The sequence below is a fragment of the Gracilinanus agilis genome, chromosome 3 (assembly GCF_016433145.1).
Source record: "Gracilinanus agilis isolate LMUSP501 chromosome 3, AgileGrace, whole genome shotgun sequence".
Lineage (NCBI taxonomy): Eukaryota > Metazoa > Chordata > Mammalia > Didelphimorphia > Didelphidae > Gracilinanus > Gracilinanus agilis.
In genome coordinates, this window is record NC_058132.1 from 702064 (window position 1) to 727593 (window position 25530).

A 25530-nucleotide genomic window follows, 5' to 3' on the forward strand; every position below is an offset into this window, starting at 1 on the left:
CTGCCAGATCCTGTGTGATCCTGATTGGTGCTCCTTGATATTTGAATCGTCTCTTTCTGGCTTCTTGTAAGATTTTTTCTTTTACTTGGAAGCTCTTGAATTTGGCTATTATGTTCCTGGGGGTTGTCTTTTCTGGGTCTAGTGTAGAGGGTGATCTATGGATCCTTTCAATGTCTATATTGCCCTCTTGTTGTAGGACTTCAGGGCAATTTTGCTGAATAATTTCTTTTAGTATGGAGTCCAAATTTCTATTAATTTCTGCTTTTTCAGGGAGATCAATGATTTTCAAATTGTCTCTTCTAGACTGGTTTTCTTGGTCTGTCACTTTCTCATTGAGATATTTCATGTTTCCTTCTATTTTTTCAGTCTTTTCACTTTGTTTTATTTGTTCTTGCTGTCTTGAGAGATCATTAGCTTCTAATTGCTCAATTCTAGCCTGTAGAGACTGGTTTTCCTTTTCAATCTGGTCATTTCTGGTGTTCAATTTGCTTATCAGTTCATTTGATTTCTGAGCCTCACTTTCCAATTGCAAAATTCTGCCTTTTAAACTGTTATTTTCTTGCCTGATTTCCTTTTGACCTATTTCCCATTTCTCTAGCCAAATCTTTTCCAACTTTCTCATCATCTCAGATTTGAACTCTTCAAGAGCTTGTGACAAGTTTTCATTATTTTGGGAGGGTTCAGATGTGATTGCTTGTTTGTTCTCCTCTTCTGTTTGCTTGGTTGTCTCGATTTTCTCTGTGTAAAAGTTGTAGAGTGTTAAAAGATTTCTTCTTGTTGTCGTTAATCTTTCTCTTCTGGGCTTCCTGATTCTGGGTTGCCATTGTTAGCCCAGCCCCTTCTCAGCTTTATCCTCACACTCAGGGTCTGTCTGCGTTCTTTAGGCTCCTGAGGTCTCAGGTCTGATTGTTCGCAAGGTCAAGCCCCCTGGTGGACCCCCTTGCTTGATCCTCTGCCGGAGGTTCCTTTACAAGTCTCAGGGCGCTGCTTCCACAGTCCTATCCCCGTCTGCACTGGTTCCCCACTCAGGGTTTCAGAGCCTTTGCTCACGCCTGTGTCCGCCTGCGCCTGTGCTCCGTGTCTGCATTCAAAGTCCATGTGCATTCTTTAGCCTTTTGGGGTCCTAAGTCTTGCTGCTCTCAGGAACAGGCCCTGGAGCTGCCAATGACTCAATGGGTGCCCCAAACGTGCTCTATTTCTTTTGAGCTGGCTTTGGCACTGTAGGTGGTGTGTGTGTGTGGGAGGGGGTTGCTCAGCCCGCGATTTAGTGAGAGCTGTTTCACCCCTTTATAGCATGGAAATGCCCCGATTCCATGTACCTGCCACGATGCGCCCTGTTGTGGGGTCCCTCCATTCATCTGGATTTGTTTTTATGTCCTCTTGAGGAGTCCTGTATGTTTTGGTTAGGAGAGGTTAAGCGCTGCTTTTTACTCTGCCGCCATCTTAACCTGGAACTAGTCATTCTGGTGTTCTCTTTTTAATTGCATCCAAATAGGCTTGCATGAAATGCTTAAGGGCTTTCATATGCAAAATTCCCATGTCAGGAGACATATAAGGCACATCTCGAAAAGCAAACATTGTTTCAGGAGTTTTCTAAAGCCTGTTCCTCAAATGGTAGCTTAGTCAGTACTTCTTGTTTTTTAGCATCCCCTGTTCTAGTTAATCCTTGTTACTCCATTGCCCCTTTAGCTTTTGTAAGTTCTGCATTGAGCTTCCACTTGCTTAAGCTTTGCTCGGAGGGTTAAAACTAGTTCTTTTATTTCACTGTTCCCTAAGATTAGACAGTCAGTAACATTAAGTCTCTTACAAATTGTTACTACAATTTTCTTGAATTGGTAGAGGCAACCTAGTAGAAGAATCAGGAGAGTCAAATTAGGCAGTGCTCTATGTATGGCCATATCTGTAATCGATAAGAGAGCTTAGAATCCCAAAAGATCATGTATGTAATCTAGCATGATGACTACACAGAAAAAAGATATCACTGTGGTATAATAGCAAATAGTGTCCACTGCAATGTGTTTAGGCACACTGGAGAAATAAACTTCCTGGGTGAAATTAATTTCTCCAGGGACACAATAGGAATTATTACCTTCCAACTGCTAGGGGGCTCCATAACCAAGGAAGGCCCTTTAAGTACACACAGTATATAAATTCCACTGCTTGGAATATGTTGTCCATGTTCACCTTGACCTCTTGGATTCAATCTCTTCAGGTAACATCTTTCTGAGAAGTTTCTCCTGGTCTCTAAAACTCTTTAAGAGCAATCCTTTTTGAGTCTTAGACCTGTTTCTTCCTTAGGCCTCCAAATTCTTCCCCAGGGCTTGAATTCTCCCTGGCCACTGACCATCAATGTGGTCCTCTATGGAGCTCCACTTTCCTCACCTCTTCAACAACTGCCTCTTTCCCTTCTTCATCCCTGGACTCAGACCCTCCTTCTTCAGAGCAGGAAGATTTCCATCAAACCTGGGCAGCCAGACTAACTGAAAGTAGAGGTCCCTGTCATCTGAGGAGCTGGCAGCAAATGTCTCTTAAGAAAAGATTCTGTAGGGTGCCATTTATAACTGTGAATCTAGATTGGATGGGACTGTCTTAAAATAAATTATAATGTATTATCACTTAAATTCACATGTGTTTTCCTTTTAGGATGATTATATTTGGCCTTGTATTGGTAGCACAGACCTTAATGAAATATAGCCTTAAAAATAGGCTTAAAATTTGATCTGTGAATAAGTTACACTGGTCTCTGGAGTGTAATCAGTCCAGAGTGTCAAGCTGATAGATTCATGGTGATTTTCTATGTAAGATAATTGAAGTCATTTGACTGTCAAGAATTTTATTTCATATTTTATATCCATGATATCATTTGTTATCTTTTAATTTTTTCTTAATGGGAATTTTGGAGAAAACACTATCTATGACATGATGCTCATTAAAAATGATTTGTATACCACAACTCCTTTACTAAATTAACTCTTCTTTAGATCTAGATGCCTTGAAATAATGAAATGATGAAATCCTGTGTTTTAGTGTGGTTAGAATGTTTTAAAACTGAAGTATTTAATTGGTCATATTGTTTTAAAATAAATGATAACTTGAAACCATTTTTTACTTTGAACTGATCTTATTTTTACATTTTTTAACTTAATAAAAATAATCTGTGATATATCTCATAGCTTTATCTGTTTCTCATTTGCTCAAATTCTTCCCTTATCAATAGATTAATTTGAAAGCTAAAAACTATTCTATGCTCCCACTTTAATTTGCTTATGGCATCACACTTTAGGTCTAAGTCATACAGACATTTGGACCTTATGACATACAGTTTATGAGATATTTGAGTGAATTGTCTGACTTTGAGCAAGGTGAGAGCTCTATGTGAAAGTCTATGGTTTCTCTGATCAAGAGCAAGACTGGAGCTCCATGTGAATGGCTTTTGTAAGTTAAGTTTTACAAGATTTTGCAAGAAGCCATGCCTGTGGGCAGTTTGCAGTTGGACACTTGGAATGTTAGGAGATTTCTGATGCCATCCTGGGACAAGAGACCAATTGTCGGTTGAGCTGTGCCCCAGTGACTCATTATGGAGCCAGAGATCCAGGGTGTAGGGAGGAGAATGTGGGTTTAGATTACTTAGTTATGTAGATTTATCTATCTTGGCTGACCAATAGCAACATCTCATTGACAAACCCAACATTCTCTCAGGAAACAAAATATATTTTAACCAACTAATTATTCTTCATCTGGTGCAGGGCTTGTCAGCCCTGGGTCAGCAATCGAGCATCTATCCATCAATTTAACTTCAATCAAGCTATCATCTAATTTGTCTATAGGCAAGCAGTGTCCACCATAGCAGGCCAGATTGACCAGTGGCCTGCCTGTGCCAGTGGACCTGGTTAGTTCAGCTATCAACATTCTGAAGCTGTTAGATATAATACTTAAAACTAAGTTTCAAACTTCATTTAGGGATTCCTAGTAACCTTCATCCCTTCTACCAGTTTCCCTTGTTGTTTTGATTTATACCAGTAAAAGCTTTGTTTATAAAAGTCAATCCAGCTACTGACCTTTTGTTGGTTGACCTGGCAACAGGTCAGCCTCAAGGAAGTTCTAGGGAAAGTTGAAGGGTTAGAGGAGGATACAGTCTTACTCCCTGAAGTTAAGCTTAACTACCATCAGTGAAATCATTAGTCAGATGTGTTATTGATTTATCATTGTTATTCTGATATTATTGATTTAGTTATCATTAACTGAAACATCAATTCTTGCCAGGAGGCTAGTCTTCCTGAAGAAACACACTGTGATTGGTTGAGGGAATTCTACAGGAAGTTTAGTTGTGTTATCTGATTTCCTATTTATACCTAAGAAAAGTTTAAAGCTCATTTGTCATCTGGGGCTTTCTGCTTTACCCTTTCTTAACAATTACATCTTACAATCAAGTTCCTCAAGGATCATAACACTTTCCATATTGCTTGAATTCATAAGGTTTCTCCCCATTGTGGACTGTCTGATGTAAAATAAGACTGGACGATACTCTGAATATCATTGATTATATTCATAAAGTTCCTCACCACCATAGCTTCTCTGATGTAAAGCAAGATGGGAGCTCTTTCTGAATGTCTTGATATTGCTTGCATTCATAAGATTTCTCATTCGTGTGGATTCTCTAATGTATAGTGTTAGATTTAAATTAATGTCCAATAACTCCAAGTATAAATTTCTTTAAAGTTTATTAATAATCATTTAAAATAGAAGGAAAAAAGAACAAAATTAAAAGCCTGAGTAAAAGCCACATGAGTGAAATTCTCCTGCCTGGCACTCACACCACCTCCACAAACCACATTCCCAAAAAAAGATCAAGAGGGTGTAGCTACACAAAAATATATCCTCCCTACATTAGCACATAATGTGAAAAGGAACATAGGAAGCTGGGAAAGAGTTCTGAGGAGCAATATTCTAATTATATAATAGCAAGACTAGAGCTCTGACTGAATGTCTTTCCACATAGACTGCATTCTTTTGGAAAAAAGGAGAGAAAGATAGGGAAAGGAAGAGAAGGAAGGTAGTTGATTGCATTCATAAGGTTTCTCCCCTGTGTGGATTCTCAGATGTAGAGCAAGTTTGGATCTTACTTTGAATGTCTTTCCACATTGCTTGTGTGAAGGGTTAAAATTTGGGGGGGGGGGCAGGAGTTTGAACAGAAGTTAGAAGAGTGGTTTTTAAATGTAAAACAGTTTATTATTAGGAATAGAAAATAGAAAGGAGGAAAGTGAGAGTAATCTTATAACAGCCTATAACTATGATTAAGATCCCAATTCCAACTAAAATTTTCTAGAAAAGCCCTAAATCTATCTGACTTTGAGGGCAGTATCTTCTGCCAGGCCAAGGTCTGGCCTAGTCTCCTACTTTCTAACTAATAATATGCCCACTATCTATCCACCTATGTACTCAATTTAATCAGTAATTAATAAGGCTGTTAAGGCCTTAAATCCATTTCTCTGTACCCAATGGTCAGTTAGAAATTCTCAGTTCCAGAGAGCAAGTCACACACTCCTTTCCTCAGGGGATCCTTTCCAACTACCTGCAATTTACTAATCTCACTCTGCCACACACTTCTGTCACCAACTTACAAACTGAACAGCAGGGGGATTCTTACTCAGAATTACTAGTTTTCCTTGCCTCTTAAATAGAAAAAGGGAGAAGCAATGAAAACTCTCTTAACACTTGCATTCATAAGGTTTCTCCCCAGTGTGAATTCTCTGATGATAAACAAGATGGGAGCTCAGACTGAATGTCTTTCCACACTGACTGCATTCATAAGGTTTCTCCCCAGTGTGGATTCTCTGATGTGTAGCAAGATTGAACCTCTGACTGAATTCCTTTCCACACAGATTGCATTCATAAGTTTTCTCCCCAGTGTGGATTCTCTGATGTGCAGCAAGACTGGCCCTCTGCACAAAACTTTCCACACTGATTCTGTTCAGTAGATTTTTCCTCAGTGCGTATTCTTTGATGTTCAATAAGGGATGAATTTTGAAATTCAACACCAAATTCTCTCCAAACTAAGCTATTAGAACCATCACTGATGGATATTTGTTGTCCCTTTTCTTCCACATCTTAATAAAAAATAGTTAAAATTTGATCTGTGATTAAGTTATACTGGTCTCTGAATGTAATCAGATCAGAGTGCCAAGCTCATAGATACATGGTGATTTTCTAGTTAGATAATTGAAGTAATTTGACTGATACATTTCATTTCATATATTAAATATCATTTATCATAGTATCAATTTATTATATCATCAAAAATGACATCATTTATTATCTTTTAATTTTTTCTTTATGGGGATTTGGGAGAAAACGCTGTCTATTAAATGATGCTAATTAAAAATGATTTCTATACCACAACTCCTTTATTAAATTAACTCCTCTTTAGATCAAGATGCTTTGAAATGAAAAAATGAATTCATGTATTTTAGTGTGGCTAAAATATTTAAAAATGAAGTATTTAATTGGACATATTGTTTTAAAATAAATGATAACTTGTAACTCTTTCACTTTGCATTGATTTTATTTTAACATTTTTGAATTTAATGAAAATAATCTGAGGTATCTCATATTGTCTATTCCTCATTTGCTCACAAATTCTTCTCTTCTCAACAGATTGAACTGAAAGATAAAACTATTCTATGCTCCGACTTTAATGCACTTATGGCATCACATTTTAAGTCTAAGTCATACAGACATTTGGACGTAATCTTAGTACAGCTTATGACATACTAGAGTGAATTGTCTGACTTTGAGCAAGGTGAGAGCTCTATGTGAAAGTCTATGGTTTCTCTGATGGAGAGCAAGACTGGAGTTCCATGTGAATGTCTTTCCACATTGCTTTTATTCATAAGGATTCTCCCTAGTGTGGACTCTCTGGTGTAAAACAAGATGGGACCTCTGTCTGAATGTCTTGATGTTATTTGCATTCATAAAGTTTCTCATTCATGTGGATTCTCTAATGTATAGTGTTAGATTTAAATTAATGTCCAATAACTCCAAGCACAAAATTTTTAAACTTTTTTAATAATCACCTGAAGTATAAGAAAAAGAGAACAAAATTAAAAGCCTGAGTAAAAGCCACGTGAGTGAAATTCTCCTGCCTGGCACTCACCCCACCTCCACAAAAGTGCATTCTCAGTAAAAGAGAGAGTGGACCTACAGGAAAATATATCCTCCCTACATTAGCACATAATGTAAGAGGAACATGGGAAGCTCAGATAGAGTTCTGAGGAGCAAAATTCTAATTATATAATAGCAAGACTAGAGATCTGACTGAATGTCTTTCTACATGGACTACGTTCTTTTGGAAAAAGGGAGAGAAAGATAGGGAAAGATGGAAGGTAGCTAATTGCATTCATAAGGTTTCTCCCCTGTGTGGATTCTCGGATGTAGAGCAAGTTCGTATCTCACTTTGAATGTCTTTCCACATTGCCTGTGCAAAGGGTTAAAATTTGGGGGACAGAAGTTTGAACAAAAGTCAGGAGAGTGGTTTCTTAAATGCAAAACGCTTAATTTATTATCAGGAATAAAAAACAGAAAGGAGGAAAGTGAGAGTAATCTTATAACAGCCTATAATTATAATTAAGATCCCAATCCTAACTAAAATTTTCTACAAAAAGCCCTCAATCTATCTGATTTCAAGGGCAGCATCTTCTGGCAGGCCAAGGTCCAGCCTAGTCTCCTACTTTCTATCTAATAATATGCCCACTATCTATCCACCTATGTACTCAATTTAATCAGTAATCAATAAGGCTGTTAAGGCCTTAAATCCATTTCTCTGCATCCAATGGTCAGTTAGAAATTCTCAGTTCCAGAGAGCAAGTCACACACTCCTCAGGGGGCCCAGAAACAAAAAGCCCTTTCCAACTACCTGCAACTTACTAATCTCACTCTGCCACACACTTCTGTCACCAACTTACACACTGCACAGCAGGTGGTCTCTTACTCAGAAATATTGTTGAATGCCTCTTAAATAGAAAAAGGGGGAAGCAATGAAAACTCTCAACACTTGTATTCGTAAGGTTTCTCCCCAGTGTGGATTCTCTGATGATAAGCAAGATTGGCTCTCCGTCTAAATGTCTTTCCACACTGATTGCATTTATAAGGTTTCTCCCCAGTGTGGATTCTCTGATGTACAGCAAGATGGGACCTCTGACTGAATGTCTTCCCACAATGATTGCATACGTAAGGTTTCTCCCCAGTGTGGATTCTATGATGTGCAGCAAGACTTGTGCTATCCCTGAATGTCTTTCCACACTGATTGCATTCATAGGGTTTTTCCCCAGTGTGGATTCTCTGATGTACAGCAAGATGGGAGCTCTGACTGAATGTTTTTCCACATTGATTACATAAATAAGGTTTCTCCCCAGTGTGAATTCTTTGATGATAAGCAAGACTGGTGCTATCCCTGAATGCCTTTCTACACTGATTGCATTCATAAGGTTTCTCCCCAGTGTGGATTCTCTGATGTACAGCAAGATTGGAGCTGTCCCTGAATGTCTTTCCACACATATTGCATAAGTAAGGTTTTTCCCCAGTATGGATTCTCTGATGTACAACAAGATTGGGGCTGTCCCTGAATGTTTTTCCACACTGATTGCAGTTATAAGGTTTCTCCCCAGTGTGGATTCTCTGATGTACAGCAAGATTAGAGCCCCGACTGAATGTCTTCTCACATTGATTGCATTCATAAGGCTTCTCCCTAGTGTGGATTCTCTGATGTGCAGCAAGACTGGTGCTGTCCCTGAATGTCTTTCCACACTGATTGCATTCATAAGGTTTCTCTCCAGTGTGGATCCTCTGATGTACAACAAGATTAGAGCTCCGACTGAATGTCTTCTCACATTGATTGCATTCATAAGGTTTCTCCCCAGTGTGGATTCTCTGATGTGCAGCAAGATTGAACCTCTGACTGAATGTTTTTCCACACTGATTGCATTCATAAGGTTTCTCCCCAGTGTGGATTCTTTGATGTGCAGCAAGCTTGTAGCGGTCCCTAAATGTCTTTCCACACTGATTACATTCATAAGGTTTCTCCCCAGTGTGGATTCTCTGATGTACAGCAAGACTGGAGTTGTCCCTGAATGTCTTTCCACAGTGATTGCATTCATAAGGTTTCTCCCCAGTGTGGATTCTCTGATGTGCAGAAAGACTGGAGCTATTACTGAATGTCTTTCCACACTGATTGCATTCATAAGGTTTCTCCCCAGTGTGAATTCTCTGATGTACAGCAAGACTGGAGTTATGACTGAATGTCTTTCTACACTGATGATATTCACTAGATTTTTCCTTAGTGTGCATTCTTTGATGTTCAATAAGGGATGAAATTTGAAATTCAACACCAAATTCTCTCTGAGCTAAGCTATTGGAACCATCACTAACGAATATTTGTTGTCCTGTTTCTTCCACAGAGAGGCTCACTTCTGGTGGAGTCAACTTTATTTCACCTCTTATCTCTCCTTCGAAAAGAAACAAACGTTAAAACATACATAAAGAGCCACATATATATACTTTTAATTAATTAATGTATTTCTCCTTTATTCCACTCTCACAATAACAACTGCTTTATATTTAATTTCCTTGAGTAAAAATAAGTCTTCCAACTTAAATGGGTACAATCCATCATTTGAATATGCCATTACCTCAAATCTAAAAAGAAATTTAATCAACAAAGAGCCTCCCACAGCATCACATTGGCTTTTTGTGATTTTGGCAAGCCTGGCAATATTACATTCCTATTTCAGACCATCACCTCAGAATGCCTGGCTGAGTGACTTGACCCAAATCCTAGCAGCTCTGCCAAATCTTGTGACTGGGCATGCTCTCTCCATAGTAGTAGACAATTCACTTTCAATTTACCTTTTTACTTTCATTTTCATTGTTTATACATTCAATCCTATCCTCATAGGTATGATATCTCGGTGTGCATATATACTAAATATTCCTATTATTTCATTATCTAGGTCATCATTAAGCATCATATAATTTCCTTCATGATTGCTTTTCAACTTATTTTTTGTTGTTTTGTTGCAGGATCAGAGATCAAATGAAGTAAATGAACACTGATTTTTACATTCACCCAAGGCATGAAAGATTTTGTTCTATTCCCTACTTCTTGATAGTAGCTTTCACTTTTCTCTGAATGTCTCTTTTCCCTACAATAAAATCCTTCTCCTGAATATAATTTAACTAAAGACATGTCATTTTTCATGTTTAAAAATATATCTCAAGTAGTACCTTGAGTCCTTTTTTAAGGAAATGGGCTATATACTTCATGATTGGTCCTTTAGTGCCATTCCCATTTACTGGGTTGTGAGCCCTTTGGAGTTTTAAGATAATGCTCCAAGGACTTGGGTTAAAATTAGTTACTGGTACTTTAAGAATGAATGGCCTGGGGGCAGCTGGGTAGCTCAGTGGATTGAGAGTCAGGCCTAGAGATGGGAGGTCCTAGGTTCAAATCTGGCCTCAGACACTTCCCAGCTGTGTGACCCTGGGCAGGTCACTTGATCCCCATTGCCCACACTCACCACCCTTCCACCTAGGAGCCAATGCACAGAAGTTAAGGGTTTAAAAAAAAAAAAGAATGAATGGCCCAATTATTTTATAACAATATTTTCTCTCTTGGGTAACAAGTACTTCAAACACAACTTTTTTTCTTGCAATAAATCCAAATGATCCTAACCAGAAATATGATGCTTTTGGGGTACACTCAATGACAACCTCAAACTCTGACTCTGTAACACATTCTTTTAGTTTCTCAACTTGATATCAAATTACTTCCAAACTTCTAGGAAGGTTGGCCATTCATGATCACAGGCAAGCACAGACTGTCACTGGTTGTCTCTCCACGTTGTCCCATTCCTGAGTTACCCTGTAATTGCATCTGATCAGGTTTATAATCATGAGGTCAAGACATTACGTGAGTTAGCATTATTCTTGCAGCTGAGATAGCAGGCTCTCTGCTCACTAACCACTCACTGCAATGCTGTGCCTGTTTTCTGATCTGAACTTATCCTCCATTTAAGTTCTGGTTCTTCTGGCTGGAAGCTCCTTAAAGGCCTTGCTCTGCACCACAGGTTAGTCATTCTGCAGTTTCTGTGAGAGTGTAGCCAATTTGCCATTGGGAGAAAAAATGAAATTATATCCTCATGAAGGTGATTTTGTAGAAAAAGTGTTTTTTATTAAAAAAAAAAAACAACCAAAGCAATCTATAATGTTGATCTACAAGCATATTTATCATTTAATATAATGTCTGTCATGAGTTGATGGAAAAACAAATCTTTCCCATGGTAGGTAGCCAGTCATATTGTTGGCTGCTTAGAGAGCTCAAACCAAAAAAAGGATTTTCATCCCTTAGCAAGAAAGCCTATACAATTCTCTTCCTATTTCCCACCTTAAAGAAACACTGGTGTTTTCATGATATTCTTCTTAAAAATCACAATACAGGAGGTGGTGCATTCTAATTCTACCTCAGACACTTGATAGGACTTTTAACGCTGGGCAATTCACAGGAGGTCTGTCTGTCTCAGTCTCCTCAACTATAACACGGGAATAATAATATCAAGTAACTCGTAGGGTACCTATGAGGATCAAATGAGATAATATTTATAAAGTGTGTGACACATAGCAAGTGTCCTGTTCTAATGTTGGGTTTTATTTAATCATTTTAATTTGATATTTTCTCCTTTTGATTGCTTATCTTCTTAAATGTATTCATTCCTCTATTTTCTTATTTCCCTGTTGAATTAAATATATTTCCATTCCCTAACACTCTTTTCTCCCTGGATCATCTCAGAGTGACATTCAGGATCTGTTGCTTCTTTTTAACCATCTCCATGTTGGGATCCTAGATTGTCAGCTGGTTTTGTCCTTCCTTTGTGTTCTCAGGGGTTTTTCCTAGAATATATTTTATATTTAATCCATGTTTACTGACTGTGCTGAGGGCTTATGTCAGGACAAAGCTCTCTCAGCATCCTTGCATTCTAGTCTCTCTCCTGGAAGGCAAATGCATGCTCTGGCTTCAGCCCTGTTTCTGTCTCTTTCTTGCCCTTATTTCTCAGTAGTCAACTGTAACTGTTGGAACTAAAGCCGACACAATCCTGAAGATCACAGAAGCTTCTTTCTAGGCTGCCATCTCCCTAAATTGAGGGGACATGGTCACTGGATTCTCAAAGAACACAACAAAGTTTGAGCCCCAGAGATCAGGAAAGAGCCTGGGGCTGGTGATTTATGCACAGTTTTTACTCCTATTCATGTGCTGTTGAATGGAGAGAATGAAAATCATGAAACAGCTTCCTGGGTCCACACTATGGTAAGGCAATCCTTTGACATCCCCTCAATGGATTACCTTTGTCATTCACCACAGCATCTTTTATAAATATTCTCCTGGCCTCCAACTCTCCTTCATGGCTTACTCCCATCCATTGCCTGCACCTTCTGAGTTGAGAACTTTGTTGCATTTTTCACTTACAAAAAATTGCACATTTATGAAGAGCTTTCTTATTTTCCAGACTTTACAGAGGTCAGATGGCTCCTTTTCCCCTTTGGCCTCAGTATCAGAGAAAAAGGTCATTCTCCTCCAAGCAAAAGGAAATCTCTTTACAGGTACAAAAAAAACATTCCACTCCGTCATCTAAACACAGTCTATACCTGCTTCCAGTACCTGTTTTTCTTTCATTTTCAGTATTTCCCACACTAATGAAATAATGATTCTTTTCTGTGAGAACCAATAAAACCATTTCTCCCTAATGTTCCAAAAACTCTCACTTGCTCTATTAGCCCCATGAGATATTGTCCAGTATCAGTCCATGGTTTCAGGGCTAACCTGTTAGAGATGGCCATTTGCAGTTAGTTTTGCCAATGCATTTCCCTTATTTCTTCTGTTATACTTTTTGCCTAATATCCTCAAACTAGAGTTCTTGAAGCTTCAGGCCACCTTCTACAATTAAGACTTCTCTCGTGCTCCTTCTCTTTTGTGCCTTCCCTCTCTTTATTCACTGCAAATGGATTTAGTATCTGGAGGGTTTCTACAGAATTGCTGGCACTCTGTTTGCTCCAGCAGATGGTGAACTCCACGAGAACAGTGTATCTATGGCATGTTTTTCTGTCCCTTATAACTGAGTACAGGACCTGGCACAGAGCAAGCACTAATACACGTTTCCTGCTAATAAGGAGCTCCTATTGGCTAACAACCCCCTTCTGCAGTTTCAGGAAAGTCTCATGTTCTTCAATTCTAAACAATGACTTCTTATGAGGTCATAGACAGATCCTCTGAAGGGAGCTGAAAGGACATGCAGTCTAACTCCTTCATCTTACTGACACCAAACTCAGGCTCAGAGATTCAGTGACTTGCCCAGGAAGCCACTGCTAAAATATCTGAAAAGAACTCCAAGTCAGGTCTTCGTGCCCTCAAATCGGGCCCTTGCTTCATTATGTCATATAGAATTCTGGTAACGAAAGCTCTCACATACCTCTTCTCGATATAATAATTAAATTTGGATTTTGATTAAATAAGGGATTTATTAAAAGTGTCTCACCTACACTAAATGCAGATCCAATGAAATGAAGCTCGCTCCCTGACAGAGTTCCAATCTCCACGTGGGAATCTGTGATATTGAAATTTTGGGGTCCTTGGTCTTAATATCAAAATCCATGATATAAACTTTCTGTGGACACTTGGGGACTTGAGAACTACATTTCTCATAATTTAACGGGCTTCCTGCCCTTACATGGTGAAGTAAGACAACGTAAACAGAAGCTTAAATAGGGAGATTGGGATTGGTACTTCCTCTTTCCTATGAAGCAGTGAGAGGTACGGCGGGCTTTTTGAATTAGATCTTAGCAGGCACATGGCTTTCTTAATTAACAATATGGATTACAATAAACTATTCTTTTGAATATATCAATCTATATCAATATTATTCGTAACAAATCCCAGTCATGCACCAGCAAATCTGGCAGGATCCAGAGAAGGTCCCAATGAAGAAAAACCCTCGTGAGCTAAGCTATCTGAGGCAGCAGTGAAAGCAACAAGAAAGATTCTGTTTCCAAAAAGCTCCAACGCCAAAAACTCCAGTCCAAAGACCCACAGCTCCAAGTTGAAGTCCAAAAGCCCCAAGGAACGATGCTCCAAAGAAATCCAAAGGAGAAGATCCAAAGAAGACTCCAAAGGAGAAGTCTACTGGACAGGAAGTTCAGGATTTTTTATAGTTCTTTTCCCATATCCCTTCCTACCCCTTTGCCCCTTTACGGGAAACAATTGTAGTTTTTCAATTTGCCTAGCACTGGGGGCCAGGGTGAGTGGCCTCTGGAGTTGTCCCCCACTCTAGCAAGTGACTTGTGAAGTCTCATATTCAGTGACTGGTAAGGTATAAAGTAGGGGTTACTTAAGTATTTTATGCTTATTGATAGACAAAGAGAATTGGATTCACTCTTCACATGGCTCACTCACCTGGGGAGCAGTTTCTCAGGTCTTCTTGCTCTAGCATCCACGGGGCTTCCCTTTGCTCAAAATAAGAGATCACGTCTTCTCTACAAACTGCAAGCCCTGGGCACAGGGAATCAGTTAGGGAGGAGGAAGGAGAGAAACTTTATCTTTAGGGAAAGACACGTGAATCTAGTCACTCCATTTAGAGAATCCCTTCATGGGGTTAGCAGATGAGTCTGCCCTCACCCCAAAGCAATGGTAATGCAAGGAACCCAGGATATAGGATGTGCCGTGTTTTCCTGCTGTGGGAGCTGTAATGAGCAACAGTCAAATCCTCTGCCCACTCCCCACTCTGCTGGGTTCAATTCTGGCAGGAATTCCTAAGCACAAGCTGGGTAAAAGGGCTATTGTTCTGGATCAATCTGAAACCCCAGACAAAAGGACCTTGAGGGATCCGCTCTTGTCCCATCACCCAACTCCTCTTCATTCCCCAAAACTTATATAAACTTTGTGTACTTTTCAATTGGGGAGTTTCTGCCTCTTCTAATCAACAAATCCTCACTGATCCCAATTCTCAGCTAGAACATTACTCCTGCTAATGACAGAAGAATGCAAGCAGGATGCTTACAAGGACTCCTGAACAATAGTTTCCACAACATTTATTTTTGGAGAGAGGAGTACAGAGAAGAACATGAAACCAATTTGGAATTGGAAAATTTGTTTCTGGTGCACTTCCTTTGTAGAAGGATGGATTCATTCCATAGTTTCCCATTATTACAAAATGAGAGTCAGTTAGAAGTGCAGTGGATAGAGACCTGAGGTCACAGTCAAGAAGGTCTCAGTTTAAATCTGGTCACAAATAATAATTATGTCTGTGCCTCAGAACAAGCCACTTAATCTAATCTCTATTTGCTCAACTGAAAATGGGGTAATTGTGTGGGAAGAAGTGACATAATATAAAGAAAACCCCTGGCAGAGCACCTGGCAAAGACAAGGTCATTATAAATGCTTATTTCCTTCTATTTCTTATCACCGGTGCTGGAGGTTTAGGGCAATAGGAAGGAAGATTAAGGACAAATCTGCTCTGTGAGGGACACCTAGGACCTATGAGCTGTTAAGATTATTCTTAAGCTGTATGGGTAGAACTATTTTGTAGGAGGTGGATAGAAGGCCAGAAGCAGTTTGGCACACTACTGACACTGTTTATTCTAAGGAGAAATGGGGATAGGAAGTAGAGGTAGAAAAATGGAGAACAGAGTTCTTAAATAGTAACTTATGCCTATAAATCTAAAAACCTGATACTAAAAGTTCTAAAAAATCCCTATAATCTAAGTGCTCTCTTTGCAGTTTCTTCTTGCCTGACAGAGCAGGCCTACCTAAAACTACTCTCACTGACTAAAGATATAATTTCTCTTTCTATCTCATCCTAAATTAACATAATAAGTTTTTCCTTCCCTTAACCTCCTTAAATCTGTTTTTCTCAACTTCAGCTGCCGGAAGCCAACTCCCAGCTCCCTGGACAGAGAGCCCAATAGCACTCCTGTTCTCTGAGATAGCCAGAGAAGATGGAGCCCAGAACTTCCTTCCTTCTAGTTAGTTTTTCTAGTCAGCCTCTTAAAGAAACAGAATAATATTGAGAAGACTTCTGTTCTTAAAGAGACCAAGTAACACTTATATAACTTCTTCTAATCTAGAATTTTCTTCTCCTAATGAGACAGAGAGAAATTAATAAACTCCTTATAACGGAGCTAAACGTTTATGCTGATTAAAGAGAAAAATATTCCAAATACTAGATCCATCCTAAAGATGAAGAAGTTATAAGGAAAACCTGCCTGAACAGTTTTCAGAGTTTTGTTAGGGAGACCAAATTCAGGTTCAGGTAAAGTTGAGTCTAAACAATGTTTGAGATTAGGTCCATGTCTGAGATTCTTGAACATAGATTTAATTTCTGATCTTCTGATCTGAAGCTCCCTAGACTTGATAAGAGACAGTTTCAGGAGCACCAAAGGAAACCTCCAAGTTCCTATTACACAATGCCAAGTTATTTTATAGGAAAACTAGGCAGCAGGAGGTCCCTGTTTCTTGGACTCAGGAAACAAGCATTTTTCCCTTTCTTATAACTCAGAAATAGTTGAAATGTTGCCTACTATTAACAAAGATATATTACTGGATTGCAGACTCATTTACCAGGAAGAATTGTCCTCACCCACAGAGAGCAGGTTCCAGGCATTCTCCAGCATCACTTCCTTGTACAGCTCCTTCTGGGGAGGGGACAAGAGGCGCCACTCCTCCTGGGTGAAGTCCACAGCCACATCCTTGAATGTCACCACCTCCTAAATCATCAAGTCATAGCACAAAGACGAGAAATATACCTCAGGATTAATGGCTCTCCTCTATTACAGGAGGAAACCAAAGCACAAAGAAGGTCTGGTCCCTAATCCTTTATGAGAGTCAAAGTCCACACTTGAAACCATAGTCTTTAAGAGCTCAGTGGAATTTGGGAAAACAGCTTTCACAGGAATAACGCCGAATACCATCTAACTATGGAATTGTGCTTGTGAAATCCCCTAACTCCCTCAGGATTACTTTAGTATCACCAGTTTCTCCTAATTTAGTTATTTTATGATTATAGACCTTAACTTTTCTAAAACTAATCATTTTTTAAGTAAATCACACAGCTGGTATAATTTTGCTCCCCCACCCCCACCCCATGCTGTATTACGTGAAACTGGTATTCAAACACATCCATGTATTTTTAGAATAAAGTTTATTTCACATCTTTTTTTTTAATTTTTGCTGTGTGTACCTGATGCTTAGGCATATTTGATGCTTAGGAATATTTGATTTTTTTGAGCAACCTGAAAAAGCCTATCTTTAGCAACAAGATTGTGGGTATATAAGGAGGCCTCTCACAAAGCTCAAGGTCTTTGGTTGCTGACCAGAGTCCGGCTTTATTGTGAGACTGGCCCTCTCTCAATAAATAGGCTTGGAGGCTTTGGTTCACTTTTTTGGGTCTCAGCTAATAATTTTTTGCCACAGAATGTATCGTCCTATGAAATCATGAATCAAGTCAGTGTTCTATCTGTGAGGTGTGTGGATCTGTGGAGGAGAAAAGAGAGAGCGAGGTAAAAATTCTTTCTTACTAGAATTTATGTTATACGATCTAAACAAAAATCTGTGAAGAGTTTGTGAGAATCTTTCAAGTGCTGTGTATTTGGGAGTGAAGAGAGTTCTATGGGATGCCTTAAAAGAACAAAGCAATAGAAAAGTTCTAGGTTTTTTTCTGCATAACTGAAATCAAGTCTGATCTGGTAGATTTGACTGAGTGATCTGGGTTGGTTTTCAGTCAAGTGAAGGATTCTTGTCTGTTGCTACATTCATATCTTGAGTTTATTCTTGGTAGGACTGTTTCCAGCGAAAATCTTTTGCTTTATGATTGCTTCCCCATTTGTATATGGCATATATTTTTAAATTATATTTCACAATACAAAAATAAGAGTGATTATGATGGAGAAGGGAGAGTTCCTTTATTCAATAAACAAGCAATATTTAACTTGTGTTTCCCCTGAGCTTATTCATAAGAAACAATGTTGTCACTTTATTCATAAGAAAGAAAAAATTTAAAGATACGGCTAGAACTCTAGAAGCTTCAAAGAATTAAGAGTCAAGGGGCAGCTGGGTAGCTCAGTGGAGTGAGAGTCAGGCCTAGAGACAGGAGGTCCTAGGTTCAAACCCGGCCTCAGCCACTTCCCAGCTGTGTGACCCTGGGCAAGTCACTTGACCCCCCATTGCCCACCCTTACCAATCTTCCACCTATGAGACAATACACCGAAGTACAAGGGTTAAAAAAAAAAATTTAAAAAAAAAAAAAGAATTAAGAGTCAAGATGAGTTAACAGTGCTACTGATGTACAATCTGAAGGAAAGATTGGCCAGATCTGAAATTATCCTTATAATTTGAAGGAGTCATCTATATCTCTAACCTGCTCTATGCAAAATGTGTTTGGCCAATGTGCCTGGAATGTTCTTACATTTCACTTCCTTTTTTCTATTCATTTACTTCTGAACAATTGAGGGATTTATAGCTATTCTTTATATTTTCTCAAGAATTTATGAATCTTTTCTTTTCTCCAGGTTCTCTTGAGTCATTCTTCTTTACTGCATCATACTCATTGTGTGGGTTCTCAGCAAAGAAAGGCAGTCCTCTTATAGACTGATAATTGATTCCTTGACTCAAATTCAACGGATGCCATGTCAAACCTCTTTCTCAAATCTCTAACATCTATCTGTCACCACCATGGGGTGAAGTAATGAACTCCAAACCTCATTTTAAGAAGAAAGTTCATCTCAAATATCTTATTTCTCACTCCGATCTCCTTTTTTGGCTTTTTTTCCCTCTCACTGATTTCTCCACTATGCTCTTGATATGGGCACCTTCTCTCCTTCCCACAACCCCTTTTCATCCCTCTTGTGTGTACTGTCTTCCTCTATGAGATTGTTAGAACCTTGAGGCCAAGAGAACAGAAAACCTTGAATCTCCAAAGGTGAGCCTCCCCAAAGTAAGTGGAAGAGAGAACAATAGATTTGCAATGGAAATCCACAGAAGGGAAGGACAACTTAAAAAAAAAAAAAAAAAAGAATATTCAAAGAAAATCTTGCTACTTCCAAAGCAAAATAAGCTGATCCAAAAGACAGGATGAACACAGACAACTGAAAGATTATAGGTCACCCAGAAGAACACCTCTGCATAACACAATAATGAAAGTTAACAATCAAAAAGAATTGGCTAGAACTTCTGAACATAGACCATGAAATTCAAGTGGGAAGAATCCAAAGATTGTCTTCAGGATGAAACCAAAGGCTACTAACTCCAAGTCAGGTAGTGGTAACATTGAACAGTTTAATTAAAAAAATAATAATAAAAAGTGCTACAAGTCATCAGGAGAAAGATACAAGGGAAAGGATACTGGAATAATACAAGACTATTCCAAATCCAGAAGAAATGAAAGAACGTGTTCCAAAAAGCAATGGAACTCAGGATGTAGCCCAGAGTGACCCATCCCATGGATCTTATATTGATTATTTAAAGATCCTATTTACAATAATTGCTTTTGCCTGATAATTGCCCAAGTCATGGTTCTCTTGACTTGTGGTTCAGTATTCAGTTGCTCTGTATTAGGCTAAGTATAAAATCCAGTTCTTGAAATTTAATCTCTGTTCTATTTTTGTATCTTGGTATTAGCTGACGGTGGAAGATTCAGGTGAGTCATAGAGATTCAGTTCTAGTACCTTTACACCATGAAATAATCCCTCAAAGATGTCTAGTTTGCTGTCTGAAATCAGGGATTTGGACTCAAGTGCTGGCTGGCCCCTCTTTACCCAACTTCCAGTCAATCTGGAAACACAATAGCGTTTCTCTATCCCAGTTGTGAAACCAGTTTTGTTGCCCTCAATTTTATATCATCTATCCTGACCTTTGTTCTGTGTTCTCCAAACCTATAAAAGGGTGAGAGATAAAACTGAGGCAAGCCATTGACTTCTTTATTGACAGGTTGAATGCCTCTGTTTATCTTGCTTAGAGAACTGCCTCAGTTCACCCTTTGGTTAAGTTTCACTTCCAACACATGAAAATGTGAGTTGAACAAAATTGGCTAAAAAGTAAATTTCATTAATGAAGAGGAACCTGAAATATTTTTAGAAAGAAAACCTGAAACTTGCTTCTCCAAAACCCCAAACAGCACAACACAGCAGTGAATCACTCCAGACAACAATCGCAGCAGAGGAACAACAGAAGAAGGAGGAAGAGGCTTCTTTCTAAAGCTGCACAAGGATTGGGGGATGAATGAGGAAACCTGGTAGGGTAACAGCAAAGACAAAGATGGAGGGAATCACGGGAAGAGTCTTGGGACGTCCCATCTACAGGCGAATACTTCTTTTGTGGGAACACAGGACAGAACAGGAGAGGAGGAGGAGACGAACAGGAGAGGGACGTACCCTGGTCATACCAAGGACTAGAAATGTTCAATTCCTTTCCATCTGCATTCAGTGCCTTTTATGCACCAGGCCCTGTGCTAAGTCCTGGGGATCCCCCAAAAGGCAGAAGACATCCCTTGTCCTCAAGGAGCTTACAACCCAATGGGGGAGGGAGACCATGTGCCGAACATAGGAGAAACAGGGAATATTGAAAAGAATGAGGGCTCTCAAATTCACTGGGACTACGGTTAGGATACCTAGAGAGGTTTTCAGTTAGAACTTCAGCGAAGTGAGGTCAGTGTTCTGAACTGGGAAGGAAGAAATATTCCAGGCATGGGGTGCAGCCACTGAAAATGCTTGGAGCCAGAGGCAGCTGGGCCACACAGTGGATAGATGGCCTGATCTGGAGTCAGGAGGCCCCAGGTTTAAATCTGACCTCAGACACATCCTAGCTGTGTGACCCTGGACAAGTCACTTAACCCTGATTGCTTAGTCCTTCTTGTTCTTCTGTATCAGAATTGATACTAAGATGGAAAGTAAGGGTTCAAAAACACTCTTCCATTTTGGGGAAGTTAAGCTGTTCAATGGTAGAGAAATAGGCCTAGAGATAAGATGTTCTGGTTTCAAATCTGGCCCTCAGACACTTCCTCGCTATATGACCCTGGGCAACTCACTTAAACCGCCCCCATTGGTTAGCCCTTCCCTCTCTTCTGCCTTTGAACTGATACTTCATATCAAGTCTAAGAAAGTAGGGAAAGGGTTAAAAAAACCCAACAAACCTGCAGCTGAAAGAATTCCCGAGGCCAGTGCCACTGGATTGAAGAATATATATTGGGGTGAAAGGTATAAGAAGACTGGCTAGCAGGACATGATGTATTGGATCCCTGAGGCAATATGGGGCCTCTGCAGCCTACAGTGTAGGGAAGTGACACAACCAGACTGCATTGTAGGAAAATGACTCCAGTGGTTGAATACAGAATGATTTGGAGTGGAGACTCTTGAGGGGGCAGACCTACCACCCACTGTCTGAATAATCCAGGCCGTGTGTGATTGGGGCCCCACCAGGAGGATGGCAGGGACATAGGACAGAAGGGGGTGTATGGGAGAGACGATTCTGATAAGGATTTCTAACTAAAGCATAAAACCTGCTTCTAAGGGTTTTAGCCCTCCCCAAGTTTGTACTTCCCTTCATCATAAGATGCTGACCATCTGATTCATGACCAGATAAGGTCCAAAGACATGCACGCTTCCCTATTTGGAAGGAATCATCCTTCCTCCCAGATCAGATGAGTCTGAGGTAATGGTCATCACTATCTGTCTAAATAAGGATATTGCTTTGTGCCTTAACCCTTACTAATATGGGCTTTCTGAAATGAAGTAACCAATCAGCTTGGTAGTTGGGTAACTGTTTCTAAATAAGGTCTATATGATGTTACGTCTTGTGATATCAGTCATGAATCGTGTATAGAAATATTCATTTTGTTATTGTCCTAGTACATAAACTGGGTCTCAGCTGCCTTGCCTTGTTGCTCACTGGGGTCTAACTATGGAATAAGTCCAGTTTTACTTGGAGGACTTGGCCCTCCTCCAATAAAATCTAGCTTTCTACTTTGATTTGGTGATTGTCTATATTGTGTGATAATGAAATTAAATCTGCCCTGCCTATCCTTAATCTAATCACCAAAGGTAAAAACATCTCCACTTAATTCACAAGTTGGGAGGTCTATGATCCACTTGTGCTAGAGTGAGTGACAAATCAGAATTTACTGACTGACTCCTGGGCAATCCTAAGAAAAGCTTCTGTTGTTATTGGACATGTAAACTAAGAGGAAGGCACAGGAAGTGAGGCAAAAAGAAGCCCCTTTAAAAGAGAGTAACAATTTCCTGTAGTATCTCTTCTGGTTAGTGTCTTGGATCTGAAGGAGCTCTTCTTGTTCTGGACCTGGGACCCTGAGACCTTGGTGAAACTGTTCTTAATTCTTTCCCTTAGAATTACATGTGGTGAGTTCCAGGGCCTTCCGGCCCTCCAGCCCTCGGCCTTGGGTTCAAGGCCAAGCCTCTCTCGACAGAGGGCTAATTAGATTTGCCTGGGTTAAAATAGGGGATCACAGCAAATTGCCTAGTGTGTTAGATTAGTTACCCTATCTTATTGTCTCTCTCATTTTCTTATTTCCTCCTCTTCTTCTCATTTGTAAATAAACTTCCATACAACTCAATTTGACTTGAGGTTATTTTTTAATTGGGGATTGATAATTGTTCAATTCCCTGGCAACCAAACCTTTTAATATTCACTCATCCAAAACCTCTTTTCACTCCTTACAACTGGGGTGGTGGGTTTCTATTATGCAACATTTCTCTAATATTTAAAGAGCTAACTCAATTGTACAAAAAGCAATTCATTCCCCAATTGATAAATGGGCAAGGGATATGAACAGGCAATTTCAGGTAAAGAAATCAAAACTATAAATAAGCACATGAAAAAGTGTTCTAAATCTCTCATAATTAGAGAAATGCAAATCAAAACAACTCTGAAGTACGACTCCAAACCTAGCAGATTGGCTAAAATGACAGCAAAGGAAAGTAATAAATGTTGGAGGGGATGTGGCAAAATTGGGACACTAATGCATTGCTGGTGGAGTTGTGAATGGATCCAACCATTCTGGAAGGCACATTGGAACTATGTCCAAAGAGCATTAAAAGACTGCCTGTCCTTTGATCCAGCCATACCACGGCTGGATTTGTACCCCAAAGAGATAATAAGGAAAAAGACTTGTACAAAAATATTTATAGCTGCACTCTTTGTGGTGGTAAAATTTGGAAAATGAGGGGATGCCTTCAGTTGGGGAATGGCTGAACAAACTTTGGTATCTGTTGGTGATGGAATTCTACTGTGTTGAAAGGAATGTTGAACTGGAGGAATTCCATGTGAACTAGTACAACCTCCGGGAATGGATGCAGAGTGAAAATAGAAGAACCAGGAGAAAGCTGTACATGGAGACAGAAATACTGTGGCATGAATTTCATTGTATATGGAGACAGACACTGTGGCACAATTGAATGTAATGGACTTATCTACCAGAAGCCATGCAATGATCCAGGACAATTCTGAGGGACTTAGGAGAAAAAATGCTATTCATGTCCAGAGAAGGAACTGTGGGAGTAGAAACACAGAAGAAAAACAACTGCTTTTCTCAGAAATTTCAAACAAAATCCTGTCAAAAAATTCATGGACAGAGAATTGTCCAAGAAATCATTCATTATGATCAAATGGGATTTACACCAGCATTAAAAAGGATGGTTCAAAAATAGGAAAAGTACACAATAAGTCAAACTAAAACCCCAAATATCCTAAACCACAGGGTCACCTCAAGAAATGCAGAAAAAGCTTTTGACAAAGTACAAAGTTCTCTTATGTTGAAAATACAAAAAGAAGTATGGGTACTATGGGACCTTTTTCAGGATTATAAAATATCCATTTCAAACCAAAAGCAAATATCACATGAAATGAGGATACATTTGAACCTTTTCCAATAAATGCAGGTGTGAAGGAAGGATGCCAACTTTCTCCACTCTTCTGGAAATGCTAGAAATAACAATAAAATAAGAAAAAGGAACGAAAGGAATCAAGATAAGTAAAGAAGAACTCAAACTATAGGCGTTTGCTGATGATATGATAGTTTACTTAGAAAATTCCAGGGAATCAGCAAAGATATCAGATGAGACAGGGAAGAGATTAAGCAAAGTTAAATGTTATAAAATGATTCCTCAAAAAGCAGTATCATTTCTAGATAAGAATAATAATAAAATTCAAGAAGGACTAAGATGTGTTGGAAAATAAGGATGCCAATACACCAATACACATGAGGGAACCATGAACTGAGCCAACCATTATGAAGAGCAATTTGGAATCATGTCTAGAGAATGATAAAATTGGGCATATCCTTAGACCCAGTAATGCTACTGTTGGGTATTTTTCCTAAGAAAATCATGGCAAAAAGGAGAACCTACACGTTCCCAAATATTTAGAGCAGTTCTCTTTGGGGGGGTGTCAAAGAAATGGAAATCAAAGGGATAGTCATGAATTGGGGAATGAATATGGTGACAGAATGTTTGGGATAGAATACTACCACACCATAATGAATGATAAGCAGTTAAAAATAAAACAAAACTTGGAAAGGCTTCCATGAAACAATGAAGATGTGAATAGTTCCTACAGAACATTAAGTATATCTACAGGATGAATCATTGAAAAAGACCTTGTGAACATCATTTCCAGAGAAAGAACAAATAGATGGAGACAAAAAACAGATAATCTATATATTGAAAAGGTTGATTGTGAACTTTTCCCACAAACCCTTCTGTATTATTGAAAGGATTTCTAACTGTGTTTCAGTTGAGGTGAGTTTGAGGCCTACTCAGACCTCAACAGATGTATAAAAATGACTTGGAGGCAGAGCAGCAAATAAGACTCTATTTAACATAAATATCCAAGATTATATAAGGAAAGGGAGAAGACGGGTTGAGGTAAAAGGGTTTCCTCTTTCCAGGGGATCCTAAACTCTTCCCACTCCCTTCTGAGCCACGAAGCTCTGCTTCTTGTCTCGCTCCCTAATCCTGCCTTACCCAAATCTAACTAAACATCCTGTTTCCCAATATTTTTCTCATTTATACTAAGAACTGCCTCCTGGTAATTGTTGATTAGAGGTTTCCAGATCTTATTCAGTCCAAGTTTGGGCTGATGGTTCAGCCCTAATGGCCGAACTCAGGTGGCTCAACTCTGTAGCCACAGAGGAGCAAAATCAGGATTTTCTTCATGAAAAGGTTTTAAAAACACCTCCAACTTCCTCCTCTTCCAAAGCTGACACACTGGTTGGAGGAATTACCAGGAATCAAAGATTTTCCCCTTCCCTGATTATTGAACACCAACTCAGAAGGATTAACTTTCCGGAAGGGAATTCCACCCTTTTATCCTTACACAAAGTTCCATCAGACTCTCCAAATGAGGCAGACAGTTTGCTCTTCCTGCTTTACTTATCAATAATCTATCCCTAATCAATGTCATTCCTTATAATATAGATACATCTTTGTTAG

The 25530-nt window shown here is 39.2% G+C and overlaps 1 protein-coding gene and 1 pseudogene across 1 annotated transcript in view; one reads left to right on the forward strand and one right to left on the reverse strand.

The window, feature by feature from the left end:
• Positions 1-25530, forward strand: part of LOC123239261 — a 583074-nt pseudogene that overhangs the window by 104460 nt on the left and 453084 nt on the right.
• Positions 7297-25530, reverse strand: part of LOC123242614 (zinc finger protein 665-like) — an 84632-nt gene continuing 66398 nt past the window's right edge. The window contains exons 4-5 of the mRNA XM_044670511.1: positions 8288-9500; positions 7297-8203 (exon numbers count right to left, since the gene is read on the reverse strand). Coding sequence (XP_044526446.1) covers positions 8044-8203; positions 8288-9500 — 1373 coding nt within the window. The 3' untranslated portion in view covers positions 7297-8043. The remainder of the gene's footprint in view (positions 8204-8287; positions 9501-25530) is intronic.